The following is a 19,307-nucleotide window of genomic DNA, read 5'->3' on the forward strand; positions in this document are numbered from 1 at the left end:
AGACAGAGAGAGAATCCCAAGCAGGCTCTGTACTGTCAGCACAAAGCCTGATGTGGGGCTCGAACCCACGAACCAAGAGATCATGACCTAAACCGCACCCCAACACCTAGTTTGGTTTTTGTTTTTTTTTCTTTCTGTTGTAGAAACTGCTGAAAATATAGGATTTGCTTGTGAACTCCTGACTGAAGACATGACTATCTGCTATGGGGAAGATATCAAGTAAGTAAAGGCAAATCTAGATGTGGTAGACACAGCAAATACGGAGAAATGGGAGCGAGAATGTCAATTCAGACAGTTTTCCTCACATTTAAATAAGGCAAGAGAACACAGGTAGTTCCAGGTTATCATGGCTGGATCTCCTTTTGAGCAAGTTTTAGTGTTAGGGGAACTTGAGGCCCTTCTTCACCCTTTCAGGGGCCATTTCTCTGCATTTCTTAAAAGTCCTCAGTGCTTGCCTGCTGATTAAAAAAAAAAAAAAAAAAAGTGAGCCTGAGACATCACCAGCCAACTAATGCTGGAGTGCTGCCTTTTCAAGGAATTGTAATTTTGTAAGAAACAAACAGAAGGAAAGAAACCGCACAATTTTGCTTGGAAGGAAACGGGTGGATAGGACACACCTCTAGTCTCGTCTGGATGGGGTAGGATATTTCGAAGCGTAGCCTGTCCTGAAACACTCGAGAGCCCAGAGTCACAGGAGACCTGGAAACGTGTAAGGAGAAGCCCCGCCTGGTGGTAAAGCCAGAAACGTGCGGCAGAAGTTACGCGGTGGTGCTATCTTGACAGTTTTATTTATTCCTCAAGTCCTTGCCTTACGACCCCTCCTCCAGGCTGTCATGAGGCCAAAAGCTGTGAACTTGCCTCATTTGGTAAGAGGCTGGAGGGAGTCGATGGAGGTCGTTAGTCTTGTTTCCAATGATGGTGACAGAGCTTTCACGAGTTGTTCCAGTATATTGGGCACTAGGCCTAAATTAGACACACAAAATCAGCGGCTCTAAAATCTACATCCATCAGTTCTGTTTGAATGCATAAACCATGCCTCTTGGTGCTTTCAGCTTTTAAAAAATAGCAACAAATAAATAGTAACATGTTTACTTAAGTAGTTTCTTGGTTTCAAATACTTTGGTTAATTGCCAGAAGGTTTTATTTCTTGTAGACGGGGGCCCTAATAGATTTCTGGTCTCTCTTTCTAAAGTGTTGAAAATTGGGCCCTGAGCTAAATTAGAAGATAAAATTTATGCAAGTAGCAAATTTTATGATCATGCTCTTAGCTAAGTTAACCTTTCTAGAGGGCTGAACCATCTATCTCTCTAGGTGGTTCCTAAAAGGATGATTTCTATAGAATGGTTTGAATGGGTAACTTCATGCTTTTTTTCTTTCAGTGATTTGTCTTCATCACTCCTTATTTTCAACTTGAAAATGAGAAATTAATGTGGAAAAAAGAATAAAAAATACCTAATCCTCTAGTGTAGTGGTTCTCAACTGGGGGTGGTTTTGCCTTGCAGGGAAATGTGGCAGTCTCACAGTTGACACTGAGCTTAGCCTGAAAGACTCAAGAGGAGGCTTCTTTTCCATACTTAGCCCCTCTATTCAATTCCACATTACAACTTTTTCCACTTGAGGGTATAAATTTCCTTGCTCTGTGAAAACAACAACCCTAATCTGTTCTATTATGTGTTGATTATCTTGTTGGGAGTTAACGATCTTGCTATTTCTACTTTGCACTCAGTGCCCCTGCTTAAATTATGCTGAGATATTAACATTCTGGTGCAGCCATTTCTCAATGTTTCCAGACATCATGAATCTTTGGTTGTTTTAATATGGAAGGAAGGAGAGGTACTACTGGCTTCTAATAGGTAGAGACCAGGGATGCTGTTGAATATCCTACAGGGCAATAGTCAGCCACATACAACAAAGTATTACCTGGCCCAAGACATCAATAGTGCTAAGGTTGAGAAACTTGCTCTTGAAGGTGGAGAATGGTGGCTGTGTGTAACAAGGAAAGCTGTGGGCTGAGAGTAAGGAGACCTGAGTCTTCAATCCCTTTGCCTATCAACTTACACCAGGTGAATCGCATCCTCTCTCATGGGCTTGCACTTCCTTATGTGTAACACGAAGAGTTTGGATAAGATGTTCATGGAGGCTTCCACTCTAAAATTCCGTGACCAATTTTTCTATCACATGAATGTGTTACATGTGGTCTTCTCAATTACTTTTTGATACAAAGCACTGAGAATTTCTCAAAAGCAAACATAACTTTATGTGGAAGTAAGCTTCTTTTTGCCAAATAGCAGCCACTGTTTATAATACACTGTATTATAAATTATAATACACTATATACCCAGGTATAATAATTCAGATCAAGATTGCCTTCCTTCTGTTGGTCCTGAGCATATTTTCAATTGTATCTTCCTTTAGCTGTCTTTGGCAAATAATGGAACACCAAGAACAGGGTGCCCCGTGAGGGAGGAATTAGGACTTAAATAAGATTATGTCACCTGATTTAAAAGTGGGCTAAGGATTTGAATAGACTTTTCTCCAAAGAGGATATACCAACAGCCAACAAGCATATGAAATGATGCTCACTCATACACTCAAGCATATGAAATGATACTCAGACATTAAGGAACTGCAAGTTAAAACCAGAATAAGTTATCACCTCACACCCTTTCAGGATGGCTCCTATCAAACAAACAAACAAAACCAGAAAATAACAAGTATGGGCAAGCATGTGAAAATTGGAGTCCTTGTGCACTGTTGGTGGGAAAGAAAATGGTGTAGCTGCTATGGAAAACAGTACGGTGGCTCCTCAAAATAGTTAAAAAGAGAATTACCATATGATCCAGCAATCCCACTTGTGGGTATATATCCCAAAGCATTGAAAGCCAGAACTCAAAAGACATATCTGCACACCCACGTCCATAGCAGCACTATTCACAATAGCCAAGAAGCAGAAGCAACCCAAACGTCCACCGATGGATGAATGGACAAACAAAATGTAGTATATCCATACGCTGGAATATTATTAAAGAGGAAGGAAATTCTGACATGTGCTATAATAGCAAATGAATCTCGAGGACAGGGAGATAAGCCAATCGCAAAAAAAAAAAAAAAAAAACAAGTACTGTATGATTCCACTTATAGGAGTTCTCTTATAGTGTTCAAATTCATAGAAACAGAAAATAAAGCAGTAGTTACCAGGGACTAGGGGAAGGGGGTCACTTAACTGGTATAGAGTTTCAGTTTGGCAAGATGAAAAAGTTCTGGAGATTGGTTACAAAGCAGTGTGAATACACTTAATACTACTGAACTGTAGAAATAGGTGAGATGATAAATTTTACATGGTTTTTTTTTTTTAAACACAAATAAAAATAGAGATTATATGTCAAAAGTACTTCACAGTCAAGGGCCCATTTATAGTCTTGTGCTCTTAAACACTTAAATTTCTTTCCCCCCCCCCCCAGTGCTCTTCTTCACACAAGGATGGAAAACCAGAGGAACAGAGGTGGAGTCTATGCAAAGTTTGTACCCCCCGTGCACGAACCTTTTTTTCCACCTGGTGAAAGTCGTGCTTTAATAATCACTGGTTCTTGGTTGGTGCGTATCTTTACTGTATCTGTGTGTGCCTTTGCCTTAAACTACAGCAGTTCGTTGTGGACTGATCTGAGATGGTTTCTCATACAAACTGACAGCCTAAAAATCTCTTGGCCTGTGAATGAGCGGCAATTTCCCAAGTGTGAGACTTCCTATATGATACATGAAAGGAAATCCATCAGACTGGTAACGGTGGATAGCCCTGGTTTATCAATCAATGAATAATTGTAATTTCTTTTTCTTTGTACATTTGTGTTTTCTAAATTTCCATGGTAAGTAGGTTTTATAATCAGAACAGTATCATCCATGAGATAACCCAAGAACCATCCTCCACACGATTAAAGTCTTGGAAATGGTACCCTCGAGATAAAAACTAAGATGGTTGTAATCCTCTCCCTCTCTAAACTCACAGAATGAAATTCTTCTGGAGAAAAAGACCAAGAGAAGTAAGATTCTGAAGCTGAAGTTCCCGAGGACGGAAGAAGAAAGACGGATGCGGACGCAGAGTAAAAGGCGTCTGGAAGCCAGGAAAGAGCAGAGGCAGAAGAACTTTGTAGACCTGGCCTGTGAGTGCAGTGCAGTCATCTGCTGCCGGGTCACCCCCAAGCAGAAGGCAATGGTGGTGGACCTGGTGAAGAGGTACAAGAAAGCCATCACGCTGGCGATTGGAGACGGGGCCAATGATGTAAACATGATCAAAAGTGAGTCTCACCCAGGGCCGATGCCACCTGAACTGCTTTAGAGAAGGAAAGGCAGGAATGTTTCCGAGGGTAGTAGTTCCAAATCCCGTAGCTCAGGCTCCGAGAAAGCAGCTGATAAAGGCAGGTAACCACGATGATGACACCTGTGACCCTGCCCTGAGGAAGCTCAGTCTACCCCAGTAGGAGAGAGCAGGTAGGACAGTGCCGCTCAGAGGATGCCAAAGAGAAGATGAGCTCCACATGAGTGAATTTGGTCTCCTGTTTCCCTCTTTTACACACATGTGGATTTGTTTTGTTTTCCCTCGCTTACTGCTTCTCCTCTATTTCCTTAAGGCTTATTAGAATCCTATTTAGTAAGCTTGGTGAAAATTTCTGCTGAGCGCGGAGTAAATTGTTGAATTCTCTTTAGTATTTGAGAGTATTTTGCTTTCTTATCTCAGCATCTTTTTTTCTGGGGCTTTCTTCTTGCCTTTGGGAAATTGGGTGACCTCGTATGAGCCCAAGGGAGCACATGTGGCATTGAAACACAACTCTAACATGGCCTTGCCATCCTCTTGACCTTGCAAGGAGACTGCCAAGGGTCGTTTCGCTGGTGGGAGGGCTTTACGTCTTCACAAATTGAAGAACTGAGCCCTGTCACGCAGAAATACATTGTGCCAGTGTTAGAGCATGCAGAACCGAAGCTTCATCAACACGCCTGAGTCCTGGGTGGTTTTTCCTCCCTGTGTTATTGTCAGGGAGCATCTTGTAATGAAAACGCCCCAACTAGTGAGCTGTGAATGCTCGTTTTCATTCCACCAACATGCCGTGTTGCCTTGGGCTTATGCTCCGGCCTCAATTTTCTCATCTGAAAATTATGATTTCTGAGGTCACTTCCAGTTTTGTGATATTATTAGTTCAAACTATGACATAACCACGTATGTTCTACTAGAGAACTAAAATGCATTATGTACAACTAGACTTTTAATTCAAGCCTGTTTTGTAATTCATGTGTCTCTTTCTTTTCTTAGAGTCTCTTCCTCCTCCTCGATCTATACTAAGAATATTCCAACTTTATCTTCCTCGGCAGGAGTCAGCTATATGATGTATGTCTTCTTGCTTCTTTATCATGTGTGTCTGTGGCCACTGCTGGTTTAATTTCTTCTCCAGGGTGTTTTGCATGTGCCAATCCTACCATACGACTGGCATTTCTTGCCCCAAATTACATCAGTCTCTTTTCTCTACAGCCAGTTCTAGGTTATTTTCCATTGTGTACCCTTAGCATAAATAGCTGTGCCAAAAGGGCAAGTAACTCAAACATTAGTTTTACTCAGTTACAATGGAGACTTCTAGATGTTGGAGAGAGGGTTACCTTGCAAATTTACCATCTGACTAGGTGACTTAGACTTGAAATTTTTTTTGTTCCAAGGAGTTTACCAATTGATAGCAAAAGGGATCACAAAGTCAACATAAGTAACCTTATAGAGACTTGTTTTCTTAAGTTGTTCTAAGAATTTTATTAAGCTCTGTTATATGGTCGGTGCTTTTATATATAACAGGGAACATCCATCTGGGGTGCAAATCAAAGAAACTCAGGTGTCCCTGGAAGTCCATAGCTTTACCCAAGTATTGATAGTGCCTTTTTGTATTTTAGAAAAACTGGCATTGCTTTCACCTGTATAAAATACAATATACAGAAATTATATTTGTTTCTAAAGAAATACAGTAAAATTTAAGTGTCAGAAAAACTTGGCCATTTGTTAGCATGTTCCACATTTAGTAGAAGTGGAGGGAACTGCAACCCCCCCCCCCCCATGTTTTTGCCTCTAGCAAGGACGCAAGGACTCTCATGGGCTCCCCTGTCTCCCTCTCTTGGGCCTGAAGATGTCTGCTGGCTGGTGGGTGGTGTTTTTTCTTGGTCTAAGACCCTAAGAATAAGCAAGAAGCACGAGAGGGGAGACAGAGCCACAAAGGCTTGAGGCAATGATGCGTCTGTTAAGGAACTATGAAGGAGCCTACCAGTGAGGCATCTGAAACCACATTTTTGAAACTTCAGGAAAATCTAGGTGTCTATATTTAGATTATAGGGAAAAAAACATGTAGCCCTATAAAGTACATCTCCTCGGTTGCCTTGAGTCCCCTGTGAACTGTGGCTGTGTTCTTTCACACGCTGTCCTTGGTGTGCTCAGCAAAAAGGCTGGGCTGGACATCAGGGGCTCCTTCTCCTTGGCTCCGAGAGAACCTCAACATCTCCCTTTGTTGCTTGATCGGAAAAGTAGCCCATGGTTCGGCAGGAAAGCACAGTTTGGCAACCACGACTAGTCATAAGAATTATTTATGTGTTTAAAAAGAAGTCATAAATATTGAATGAGACCTGCAATTCATTCTATTTTTTAGAATCGCAAAGTGTTATTGAAAACGTAGGTTTGGCCAAGTCACTGTGTCACTTTGAATTTGCCAGACCCTGTACTCTGCCACTAAGGCAGGATTTTTGGAGCCGCTTTCAGTTGGAAACCCTGCTGAGTTGGCAGTCACGTCTCTGGGTCTGAGTAATAATAGGTTATGTTCTCCAACACACATTCTCTAGCAGATCTCAGTATGTCTTTAGTTCCATGCCTCTTAAGACCTATATAAAATTCGTAATTTGCTAAGTTGAAACTGTGACTAAGTGACTATTGGAAGGATGGACAGAATTGTCACTTTCATTTTTATCCATTCTGGAAACCTTCTGCAGCCAAAAAAGAAAAAAAAAAAATGTGTCTCTTAAGGTCACGGTGGGCCATGACCAAATGCTGGAAGTTTAATATCTTAGTTAACTAAGTATATTATAGTTATCATATACTATATAAACTAGTATCTTAATTAAAACACTTTTGATTGTAAATATTAAAGAACAGCTAATGCAAGCTTAAGACAAAAAGAAATTTATTTTAAAAGATCTAAAGATGTTTCATGCCTCCCAAAAAGCCAGACCTCAGGAAGATGCTGGAACCAGGAACCCAGCTTCTGTTCAATCCTCCTTCTAGACCACTGTACTTCTGCCTCTCAGAACCCCTTGGAAATAAATATATCTGTCCCACAACTCAAGAATTTAGAAGTTAAAATGACAAACACAAACCCAAATCTTAGTTCCAAAATGTGAAAGAGACACGGATTGGTCCAGCTTGGGTTCTGTGCCAAGGATAGTATAAGAAACAGACCCCCCTGGGTACTTTAAGCAGGAAGTGATTAATGTAAGGGACTAAGTGCTCACAAAAGCGCTGGATAGACTGAAGCAGCAGGTGCCAGGCTGAGCTTCGAATGTCTTAGTCACGCACCAGAGGAGCTTCTAACTTTGAGGCTTCTGTGAAGGGCTTTTCAGCTGAAAAACTTTGGTCCGTCAACCTCCAGGCAGCTGGAGAGAGGATATGAACTCTACTGCAGAAATGCCACAAAGGGAAGGGCTGCTGGGCTCCAGGTGGCCCTCAACGATGGAACCCAGTTCACAAATAGAATCTTGCTGCGAGGAAGTCAGAGCGGTGTTAGGTTTTTATTTGCTTTCCCACCTTTCCAATAGAACAAGGGTGACATGAAGGTTCGGAGAGCCAATCTGTATATGCTACCGATGACCTACCAGCCCAGAGCTGACTCAGCTGTGGCCAGGGAGGCAGGGACACACAATATGCATGGATTCCTTGGGTTCCCTCCGTGGGTGGGAAGGATGGCTTATGAGCTGGGCAGAAAACCCAAATGGAATTTACCACCCACCTGAGATCCTTCCACAAATACTCCTCAGAGCCCTTGCCTTGTGCTTTTTTTAGCCACTTGTATCTCTGACATAAAGTTGAGTTCAGAAGCTGGGGCGGGGCTGGTGAGCAAGAGTTTTCATTGCTCCAAGAATGTCTGTTTCTTTGTTTTGCTGTGGAAACATTTTTATCATCTCCATGTTTTGCTTTAAAATTAGCTTATGATTCACATATCTTCTCCCTCCGCCCCACAGCTGCCCACATTGGTGTTGGGATAAGTGGACAAGAAGGCATGCAAGCTGTCATGTCAAGTGACTACTCCTTTGCCCAGTTCAGATACTTGCAGAGACTGCTGTTGGTACATGGCCGGTGGTCTTACATAAGGATGTGCAAGTTCCTTCGATATTTCTTTTACAAAAACTTCGCATTTACATTGGTTCATTTCTGGTACTCCTTCTTCAATGGGTACTCTGCACAGGTAATATAAGAATTATTATCTGATGAATAGAACTCTTGCATAAATAAAACTCTACTTCTGAAAAAAACCTTTCCCCTCCATATTTGCAGTTTTGATGCTCTCCTAATAGTTGAGGCACAGAATGAGATTACAGATGATGTTTCTTTAAAAAAATTTTTTTTTATGTTTTATTTATTTTTGAGAGAGAGAGAGAAAGAGAGACAGCGTGAGCAGGGGAAGGACAGAGAGAGAGGGAGACGCAGAATCCAAAGACAGGCTCCAGGCTCTGAGCTGTCAGCATAGAGCCCGATGCAGGGCTCAGACTCACGAACCATGAGATCATGACCTGAGCCGAAGTCAGACACTTTATTGACTGAGCCACCCAGGCACCCCGATGTTTCTAAAATGTTTCTGGTGCTTTAAAAATACTTTAGTTTGCCTTTGAAAAGTTGGGATTTGTTCCTGGCTTTTGTTTATGTGTTTTGCCTTCACCTGAGATTTTTTATAAGTTACCTTGCCATTAAGAACAATAAGGGGCACCTGGGCGGCTCAGTTGGTTAAGTGTCTGACTCTTGGCTTAGGTTCAGGTCATGATCTCACAGTTTATGAGTTCAAGTCTGGTGTCAGGCTTTGTGCTGACAGCACAGAGCCTGCTTGGGATTCTCTCTCTCCCTCCCGTGCTTGCTTGCTCTCTCAAAATAAATAAACTTAAAGAAAAGAATAATGATAAATTATTCAACTTTGATAGCAAATCAACAATGCTATTGTGATCAAGGCTAAAGGGATTATCTAAATTTTGGATGATCACAGATCTGCTCTCAATTTTTTTTTTTTTTTAAGTTATGGCTGAAATGGGAGTGGGGGTCATATATGTTAAAACGGTGATACGGCAGAAAAGCATCACTAGTAAAAGTGAACCTGTCAGCGCATGTGGTTGTCCAAACTTCTGATGGTGTGCCTCAAATGGTATCAGAGGATCCTTGGGAACCGTGGGTCAGGAGCAACCTTGAACACACAAGGGCCTTCTTCCTGCTCCCATGCAGGACCACCACCACTGGCGGTGACCAGCAGGCCTGTTTCCTCTCTGCCACCCTGAGGATGTGTGTGCGCAAACCCTGTGCATCCTTTTCAGAAGCGTATTTTTTTTAAACGTTTATTTTTGAGAGAGAGCAAGGCGGGAAGGGCAGAGAGAGAAGGGGGACAGAGGATCCGAAGCAGGTTCTGCACTGACAGCGCAGAGCCTAATACGAGGCTCGAACTCACAGACTGTGAGATCATGACCCAAGCCGAAGTCAGACACCTGACCGACGGAGCCACCCAGGCGCCTGTTTTTAAAATTCAAATTCTGCTTCACAAAATGTTTAAATAGAAATGCTGGACTTGCAAAGTAAAAGTAAAGAACATTCGAATGATACCTTATGTGCTTCTTGGGCCGGTCTGTGGGTTTATGTATTCCGAATTTGTTAACAAAGGGATACAGAAAGGATGGGCACCAACATATTTTCCAGCATTCTTCACATAGAATGGACGGACTCCCTTCCCAAAAAATGTTTTGGTGTATGTTCTCCCATTCATTTTAGAAGGAAGGTCTGTTCTGCGGAGTGTGGATTCTGCCCATTCCGTTGAACCCAACTCACACCTTCTGCAAATGCAGAGGAGTGGGGTTTACGCTGGCAGAAGCCCCCACGCATGCTGGGGGCCTCCCAGTTGAGAAAGAATGCATGTGCATTGACTAGGCCAGCAGCAGGTCTTGGTTTGTGACGCAGACTCTAACCTCCCCACAGACGGCGTACGAGGACTGGTTCATCACGCTCTACAACGTGCTCTACTCCAGCCTGCCCGTGCTCCTCATGGGGCTGCTTGACCAGGTAGGACCTTGTGCTCACAGGGACACGTCAGGGCAGACCGAGCACCTGTTCGAGAAGCAAAAAGCAAATATTATTTCACTGCATTCTTTTGGTTTTCCCTTCTTCCTGAGAAAACCCTATGGCTGTCCTGTTGCCAGGCAACAAGAGGAACTGTGCTTCCTGTTTTATAGTAAGAAACGAGGATTTCTGTGCCTGGGTTGAATTCATTGACAAAAAAGTGTATTATCTTCCTTTTGGACACTAACAGTTTCTTGTTAAGACACCCAACAGTATAGTATGTCTCTATAACTTACTGTAAACGTCAACTATTTTAATATTTCTCTAAACTTAGGTGTTTAATTCCCAAATTAGTTCACATTCTATCTAGTAGCGATTCTTGGTAAAGTACTTTAATGAATAAAAAGAGTAATTTGGAATTAACCCATCAACTTGTATGTGAAAATACTTTCCCAAAGAACTAATCAGAATCTGTTTTCCCAGGAGGTAAAAATAGCCTCCCTCCATTTTTTTTTTTTTTTGAAATTACTAGTTTGCTTTCTATGAACAGCAAAATAATAAATTTCTACCTATCCGTATCTTAATTAAATATCAAGTAATGGTGGACTAAAGAGGTTGGCCTCTGCACACTGCCAACTCATCAGGACTTACCTTGTCGAGTTTTTGCCTTCCTAAAACTGAGTAAGTTGACACTCTTTGTGAGGTATAAACTGTAATGGATCTCGGAGTTCTTCGATTCCTGGCGGATACGCAGCTAATGGTGTTTTCCCTTTAAGGATGTGAGTGACAAACTGAGCCTCCGCTTCCCTGGGCTGTACATAGTAGGACAAAAAGACTTACTTTTCAACTATAAGAGATTCTTCGTAAGCTTGGTGCACGGAATTTTAACATCGATGGTCCTCTTCTTCATACCTCTTGGAGCTTATCTGCAAACTGTGGGGCAGGATGGAGAGGCACCTTCAGACTACCAGTCTTTTGCTGTGACGATTGCTTCTGCTCTTATAATAACAGTCAACTTCCAGGTACATGGCTTTGGTCAAGTGTTCTCTGTATCTGAGAGTTACCAGGATTTCTGTACATAGACCAGTGCGCATAGCCATCTGGCTGTCACTCTCCCTCCAGCTAAGCCTTTGCCATTTTACAAAACATGAACGCTATCGTCACCCCTTACACCAAGCACATTTCCTACTTCTCACCTGAGCCGAGGGTAGTTTCTGTTTGTTTAGTATTCAAGCCAGATCATGCTTAAATTGCTGAATTCTGTTTTCAGAATCCTTGGATCCTTTATTTCTTGGTGACTCCCCAAAATGAGTGCTCTTTCTCTGGTTTCCCAACAGATTGGCTTGGATACTTCTTACTGGACCTTTGTGAATGCTTTTTCAATTTTTGGCAGCATTGCACTTTATTTTGGCATCATGTTTGACTTTCATAGTGCTGGGATACATGTTCTCTTTCCATCTGCATTTCAATTTACAGGTTGGTATTTTCTAAATTCCAAACATAAAGGTGTCAAGAAATGTTATTAATTTAGATTCTGACATAACTTCTAAGTAAAACACAAGGTGCAAATTATTGCTAGTGAAAATTAATGTCCTGACTGGCAAATGAACAACAGTGGTGGGCTGGAAGTGTGGTAATGTGACAGTAAGAAAGCAAAATTAAAAAGTTTTAAGATACAATTGTGCATCTGTTCAGTTTTTATCCCCCCCCCAAAAATCTAATATTGGTAGGTAATGAGAAATTGAGTATGCATGTAAACTATTAATATAACTTAATTTTTTCAAAGCATTATCTGGAAATATGTCACGTCCTATAAAACTTCTCATACATTTTGACCTAGTATTTCCAACTGGAGAAAACACCTTAAGATAAAACATACCAATTTTTGGAAAGGCTAATTTGTACAAAGATTATACCACCACCACGATTCCAATTATTTTTAAAAAGTGGAAATAATTCAAAGACCTAATAAAAACAGTATATTAGCTAATCAAGCTATGAATCATGTATGAGGAAATTCTAGAATTCAAAAGTGGAAAACTGTAACATCATTAGAAAAATGAATGCAGAGCAGTAAATTTTTAGAAATTACTTTACAGCCATATAAAATAGGACAAATGATAAATGCTAGAATCTTAATTGCTATTTCACACGTTTTAAAATTTATATCATGAATCAGAATTTACAAATTTCTTAAATAGAGTAGCTTTGAGTTCACAATGGAAAAAATAAATCCCCATGAACTAGTTTCCCTGTAAAAGATGAGTTTGTATTTGTTTTTTTTAATGACCAGTTGTAAAAAGACCGTTGCTATGGTAACCCTTTTCTTGGGATTAAGCTCATTTTTTTTTTTGGTGATTGTTTTTGGTTGCATTGTTTTGTGTCTTAAAAAATTTAGTGCCCTGTTAGAATATTCCCAAAGGGAATGTTTTTAAACACATTTTTAGCAGTATAACAACACATTTTTTCAAAAAAGGCATTTTTATAAACTTACAGTGTAAGTACAGAAAACACTGACAAATTTCGCTCTAGAGGATGTTAATTATAGCTTTAAAACTGGGTAGTAATAGGATTACCTGGTTGTATGATAGAATTGTTACTTCCTCTGCCATAAACCAGCAGCGAACTGCAGTGGAAAAAGTATGGCTCTAGTCAAATGGATGTGGGTTTCAGTTTAGAAGTGGCCATTGGTAGTTTTGTTACCCTGGGTGAATCTTTTTACTTCTCCACAATTTTGTTATGAGGCAAAGAGGAAACTTATTTATCCCTCAGAGCTGACTAAATAGCATGACCCAAATAAAACACCTAGTGTTAAGACCTGTCATACAAACGGCAGTGCTAATTGTTATTGTTATCTGGAGTTTCAAACTATAAACTTTGAAAAATAAATTCCTGGAAAAATTGAGAAGTATAATAAATTGCCTAATTTTGCATTTTTACCTAATACGATGTCAACAAACATACTTTTTATTTTTCGCTTAGTCATTTGCTGATGTACATTTGCCTTCCTGATTTTGTTTTGCTTAGTCCCATTTTATTTAAAATTTTTTTTTTTTAACGTTTATTTATTTTTGAGACAGAGCGAGACAGAGCATGAACGGGGGAGGGTCAGAGAGAGAGGGAGACACAGAATCTCAAACAGGCTCCAGGCTCCGAGCTGTCAGCACAGAGCCCGACGCAGGGCTCAAACTCACGGACCGCGAGATCATGACCTGAGCCAAATTCGGACGCTTAACCGACTGAGCCACCCAGGAGCCCCTGCTTAGTCCTATTTTAAAATGTTCATTCCTTCAGCAGTGATGGAATGTTCTGGGGAGGCCAATCTGATTGTAAAATTTTACCATAGACAATGCATGTAAGGGTTACGGGATATTAACTATGCTCTTCAGATGAAGGACCTCTGTGATTCATCCTCCACGTTTTTGCAGGCACAGCATCAAATGCCTTGAGACAGCCATACATTTGGTTGACCATCATTCTGACCGTTGCAGTGTGCTTACTGCCCGTCGTTGCCATACGCTTCTTGTCAATGACCATTTGGCCATCAGAAAGTGATAAGGTATAGAAAAAACAGTATTCTCCTCATTCTGAGTGCCCCTCACAGAAATCAGAGCGTGTCCCCACAGCAGCTTTCCTGCAAATTCTAAACTCATTGGAACTTTGGTATGGAGGTTTATTTAATACTACTCTTTAACTCCGTCTTGCAAAGAAGTCCTTTGAGACAGGGATTTTTCTTTTCATGCTTTTTATTTTAAACATTATCAAAGGGAGAATAGTATAATGAACCCCCATATGTCCATCCCCTAATTTAACAATTACAATATTAACATTTTGCCCTGCAAATAGGTTGGGGTATGTACGTACCTATAGAAAATGCCACCTCTTCTGGTGGAATGTCTGAGCTACAAGTTGTTCAAACAATGTAGCACTTCAATTCACATAATCAGCAGCAGGCTTCAGGCTCTGGTGACTGAGCACCTAAACGTCTGTCACAAGCACTGGGGTTCTTTCCATCTCTCCCCTCTGCTATCCTCATTATGAGCTTCACCTTGAAGTTGGGGGGATAGCTACTGCAGTTCCAGGCACCTCCTTCTGACACACCCGTCCAGATGAAGACAGGAGACTGCTCCATAGCTTTCTCTTAGCAGCCCGAGAGTTGTGCATGGGAGGGCCCAGGCCACATCATGCAGATCCCCTTAGCCAGATGAGGTCACACGGCCATTGCCGGACTCGTGCGGAGCAAGGGAAGTCAACCAGCCCTGCTCCTGGGAGCAGTCTCCACAGCCCAAGAGGGTTGTGACTGTATGCAGGAAAGGTGTTCTTGACTCTACTCCTTCTTCATCAGGAAGGAGAGAGAAGATGCTAGGCAAGCAACCTTCAGTGCCCCCTAGATATTCTCCCATGTCTGCTGACCAGAAGATGCAGTAGCAACAAGGGAAAGGGAACGGAATTTTCTCTCGAATCTGTCCCAGTCTAATTTGTCAGTGGCAAAGAACAGTAGCGGAGGCGAGTGGGAATTCCGGCTCCCCGTTTTCTAGAAGGTCCGAGACCTTGAAAGTGTTACATAACCGCTCGGCGCGCCATCCCCTGTAAAAGGAGCACGGCGATGCCGCCTTAAACAAGTCAGACTTCAGGAGGGCCCCCACCCCCTGGGCGTTAGTGCCCGTCCACCTCCGCCACCACAGCCCTTCCATTTCATTGTCGGCCTCGCCCCCTACCCCCGCAGATCCAGAAGCATCGAAAGCGGTTGAAAGCGGAAGAGCAGTGGAAGCGGCGGCAGCACGCGTTCCGCCGGGGCGTATCCTCGCGGCGCTCCGCCTACGCCTTCTCGCACCAGCGCGGCTACGCGGACCTCATCTCCTCCGGGCGCAGCATCCGGAAGAAGCGCTCCCCGCTGGACGCGATCATAGCCGAGGGCACCGCGGAGTACCGGCGGACTGTGGAGAGCTGATGCGGCGGGGAAGCCGGCACACGCGCGCGCGCGCACACACACACACACACACACACACACACAGATGTCTATTTTTTTATGAAAGACTCTCAGGACTTTTTAAAAAACCAAAAACTGAATTTGTCACGAGGATGTTAAAGACAACAACTTTTGTAACAAACCACTTGGGCTGGACTATTGCAATGGCGAAGCCAAGAATACCTTTTCAAAAGTCCTCTTGTTCAACTGCTTGTGTTCATTAGGCTTCAGAGGGGATGTCGTAATCCAGTCTCGATCTGGGACAACAGAATTAGAAACTTATATTTCAGTGCAAATGGTACCGCATTATAAAATTACAATGAGATCATTCCTGCCTGGAATCTTCAACATACATAACCAGAGGTTACTTTTTTTTTTTTTTTTGCCCCATTGGGTACCTTCTTAACAAAGACCTTTTATTTATAATGGCCACGACAGAAAAAATCCTGAATGTTCATCACCTGGAAGATAATGAGCTGCATGGTTTCATGTTCTCCTGTTGGTTCAATCAAGGAAAATCACTTCACATTTCATAAGTACAAGGTTTCAGTCTGCTTCGGTTTACTACCAGGTTAAAAGTGTGCATCACCTACGTTTACTCTTACTACTGCATATTTTAGCCACTTCCTTCCCTCCATTTTGAAAAGATGCATTTAAATATTTATGGACTTTTTTTTTAAGTTCTTAAAAACTAAGGGTAGCCGTGATAAATTGTGACTTTGTAACGCTTTCTTTTGAAAAGCAAACTTTGTGCCTGCCTACATGTGTTTTAAGGGATTTGAACAGAGACCCCACTTTTTCACTTGTCTTCAGAGAAAAAAAGGCTGTTGGCAGCCACATTTCTAACAGAGTATCCTTTAAAACTGAAAATGATTTTAAGCAATTATGGAAACTATCCTCAAAGAGGCAAAAGTTATTTTTCTCGAGGCTTTTCACACACTAGTTTTTCACATGCTAGTTCCCATATTCTAGTGAAGATACAGAAGTGTTTTCAATAATTCTGTTCTTTACCATTAGGCTGTGAATGTTCACAATACCTGTCCTTTTGAATTCCTATGAGGAAATCACAACATGTATATCATTCATATTCTAGGAATGATAAAAGAATGTATGGCTCTTTATTCTATGGAAGTAAAGTTCTGGAAGTTTACAACTCTTGTACATAAACTGTAAATTGTTTTTCTTTCTTTCTTTGGTAAAGAAAAGTTTGCTTGTATTCTTCTCCGTTTTCTCTCCTGTTTTGTGAATTGTGGGAAAGGTCGACAACGCAAATGTGTCAAAGACTTACACTGCTGGGTGCAATATTAGCAATTGTAAAATGCAAATTGCTTTGGATAAATTATTTCTATATTCTGTAAATCAGATTTAATGTATATTTTTGTTTAAAAAATAAATGCTTTAGTAAAATCTTTGGAAAGGATATTTCAAGTAAGGTATGTGACAGAAGAATCTAGGTCTGCAAGGTTTCTAAAGAAACGCAGGGGTCCTTTGGTGAGAAATACAAGTTAGGGGCAGGGTATTGAGTATTAGGGGAGAAGCTACTGAGAAAAGGCCATTAGACTTGAAAGGCGGTGGGTATGGATTTATAGTTGGCAAGACCAATTGTGTCCAGGGAGGGTGGATCTTAGCATACTTAGATGAGGCACGATTTTTTAAAATGACCTAGGTTCTGAAACCATAATAAAAACATAGGTAACTTTCCACCTATGGGGCTGGGAAGTGAGCAAATGATCAAAGGGGAATCAGGATGCTGAAGGGCAGGAGAGCAGAGGAGGCAGACCTGAGGCTTGAGTCTGGGAGGGCTGAATGGGCTGAGCCAGCTGCAGTACAGGCAGGCAGCTCCCAGACAGTGACCCCACTAAGGAAATGGGACTGTGACGCAGAGAAGGAGGTTCTCTGCAGGAAGACATCGGTGGGGGGCTTCTTTGGGAGGCACAATTGCCCAGATGACAGTTTCAGCCTAGGGGTGCTTTATATGGTGCGAAATCAGGACCTGCCTCTTTCCTATTCCACAACTGACAGTCTCCTGGAGGAGAACTTCATGTCCGGATCTTTGGAAATGGGGTAAAAGGAGATGAGACAGATTAGACTCTGCAACAGAAATTGTATGAGGAAAAGTTCTGAGCAGACCTGGGAGATAATCCCTCAAAAAAGAAAAAAAAAAAAAAAAAAAGGCCACTTTTCTTCCTAGGATGTCCTACTGTATTTAAATTGGTTGAGGAATATACTGTTTTAATCAAAGAGCACCACCTAAAGGTTCATACTGATGATCAGTACCAGAAACTCCAATAATGATATCCAGTGGGGATAAAATGGCTCTAAAGAGGCTCTAAGGTGATAGCAAAACATACCTTAATGGAGTCTGTATTTTAAGTTGTTGCCTTCATGTGATGTGGATGAAGCTTAGTAGAACTGTAAGACGGTTTCTCAAAGCCTTATCAGAATCTGCTTGAAAGTTATAGCTACAATAAAACTTTGGTGCATTTATAATTACAAAAAGGCCTATGAAAACACTGTAAAAATTGACTGTCTTGACTTAAATAGACATTTCTTCGAAGAGGATATATACACGGCCAACAAGGGTATAAAAACGTCCTCCACATTAGTCATTAGGGAAATGCAAATCAAAACCACAGTGAAACACCATTTCATACCCACTAGGATAACTATAAAAAAAAGGAAGGGCACCTGGCTGGTTCAGTCAGTTGAGCGTGCGACTCTTGATCTCAGGGTTGTGAGTTCAAGCCCCAAGCTGGGCTTGGAGCTTACTTAAAAAAAAAAAAAAAAAAAAAAGTGTTGGCAAGGATGCGGAGAAACCGGATCCCTCGCCCACTGCCGGTGGGAATGTGAAGTGTTGCACCCACTGTTGGAACAGTTTGGCAGTTCTACAACAGGAACAGAATTACCATATAAACAGCAATTGTCCCAAGTAGGTATACATATACCCCAAAACCTTGAAAATGAGCACTCAGATACCTGTACATGAATGTTCACAGCAGCACTTACAACAGCCAGAAAGGAGAAACAACCTAAACGTCCATCAACAGATGACTGGATACACAAGGGATTTACATATAATGGAATATCAGTCAGAAAAAGGAATAAGGCTCCTTCAAGATGGAGACACAGGAAGATCCTGAATTCCTCTCCTCCCACAGACACACCAGATGTACAGCTACAAATGAACAGTTTCCTCTGAAAACCAAAGCTGAGGGACTCCTAACATCGGGCAAACAGCTCGCACTGAAGTGTTTAGGAAAGGCAGGGATGCAATCTTGCCGAACCTCCCCCCCCCCCAACCAGCATTGGAAATCCAGAGCTTCTCAGGGAGGAGTGAAGGGTTTGAACCCTACATCGGGAACCCCAACTTCTAAGACCTACCGCTGAGAGATAAGCCCCTGAAACTTACAGCTTTGAAAGCCCACAGGGTTTGCATCCCTGAGACCCAAAAGGCTATCATGCAAACTGAGAAATGGTTGTTGAAGGGCTCAGGCCCCTGGACTCACCGGCACCAGGGCCCAGTGCAGAAGCGGCCAGACTTTACGTGAGGGCAGCTTCTTTACCTATCTTAAAGCATCGGCCTGAGAGGCAGGCATCTAAGTCAGCACACATCTAGGGGCCGGCCCGCCAGCATACTCTCCAAGGATGGAGGCCAGTAGACACTTTAAAAAAAATTCTTTTTAATCCAGGCTCCTTCTTTTTTTCCCCCAGCAGGCATCATCTTTATGCCCTCCCTCCACTGCCCTCCAGAGCACCAGCATCTCCCAGAGTGGAGCTGTTACATGCACCTGGTATTGGTTTTATACCGGGTGTCTCCGTTTTCGCAACTGCCACCCGGTGTGAACGCCCCTTGGGTCACCTGGCTCTGGGGGCCAGCAGCGCCTGCATTCTGGGGACCCACGAGACTGTAACAATTGGAGAGACAGTTCATGGCCAGCTAACACCATGGCAACATCTGCCCAGTCTTCCTGTGATAAAGGACTGTTGTGCTTGTCCTGGAGCTTCGGCCTGAGGGGCAGG

At 42.2% G+C, this 19,307-nt stretch overlaps 1 protein-coding gene and 1 long non-coding RNA gene across 4 annotated transcripts in view; one reads left to right on the plus strand and one right to left on the minus strand.

Annotated features, from left to right (window-relative positions):
- ATP8B1 (ATPase phospholipid transporting 8B1) overlaps positions 1–16,704 on the plus strand; it is a 127,711-nt gene extending 111,007 nt beyond the window's left edge. Inside the window, exons 20-28 of one of the 2 annotated variants that reach the window (XM_040478711.1) lie at positions 144–219; positions 3,462–3,594; positions 4,004–4,292; positions 8,251–8,474; positions 10,238–10,321; positions 11,095–11,340; positions 11,656–11,794; positions 13,747–13,877; positions 15,045–15,286. In XM_040478711.1, the coding sequence (XP_040334645.1) occupies positions 144–219; positions 3,462–3,594; positions 4,004–4,292; positions 8,251–8,474; positions 10,238–10,321; positions 11,095–11,340; positions 11,656–11,794; positions 13,747–13,877; positions 15,045–15,269 (1,547 nt within the window). In that variant the 3' untranslated portion in view covers positions 15,270–15,286. Of the gene's footprint in view, positions 1–143; positions 220–3,461; positions 3,595–4,003; positions 4,293–8,250; positions 8,475–10,237; positions 10,322–11,094; positions 11,341–11,655; positions 11,808–13,746; positions 13,878–15,044; positions 15,287–15,471 lie in introns of those variants that run through there. The other variant, XM_040478712.1, reaches the window with a different exon arrangement.
- Positions 7,180–11,251, minus strand: LOC121032886 (uncharacterized). 2 transcript variants are annotated; one of them, XR_005791575.1, is made up of 3 exons: positions 11,159–11,251; positions 9,869–10,366; positions 7,180–8,466 (listed from the first exon to the last, which is right to left on the minus strand). It is a non-coding gene; the product is annotated as an uncharacterized LOC121032886 (long non-coding RNA). The 2 variants fall into 2 exon arrangements; XR_005791576.1 differs by lacking the exon at positions 11,159–11,251 and adding an exon at positions 10,970–11,096.
- Positions 16,705–19,307: the final 2,603 nt, after the last annotated feature.

This window comes from Herpailurus yagouaroundi, unplaced genomic scaffold, assembly GCF_014898765.1.
Source record: "Herpailurus yagouaroundi ecotype Mexico unplaced genomic scaffold, PumYag 142, whole genome shotgun sequence".
NCBI classification, from domain to species: Eukaryota; Metazoa; Chordata; class Mammalia; order Carnivora; family Felidae; genus Herpailurus; species Herpailurus yagouaroundi.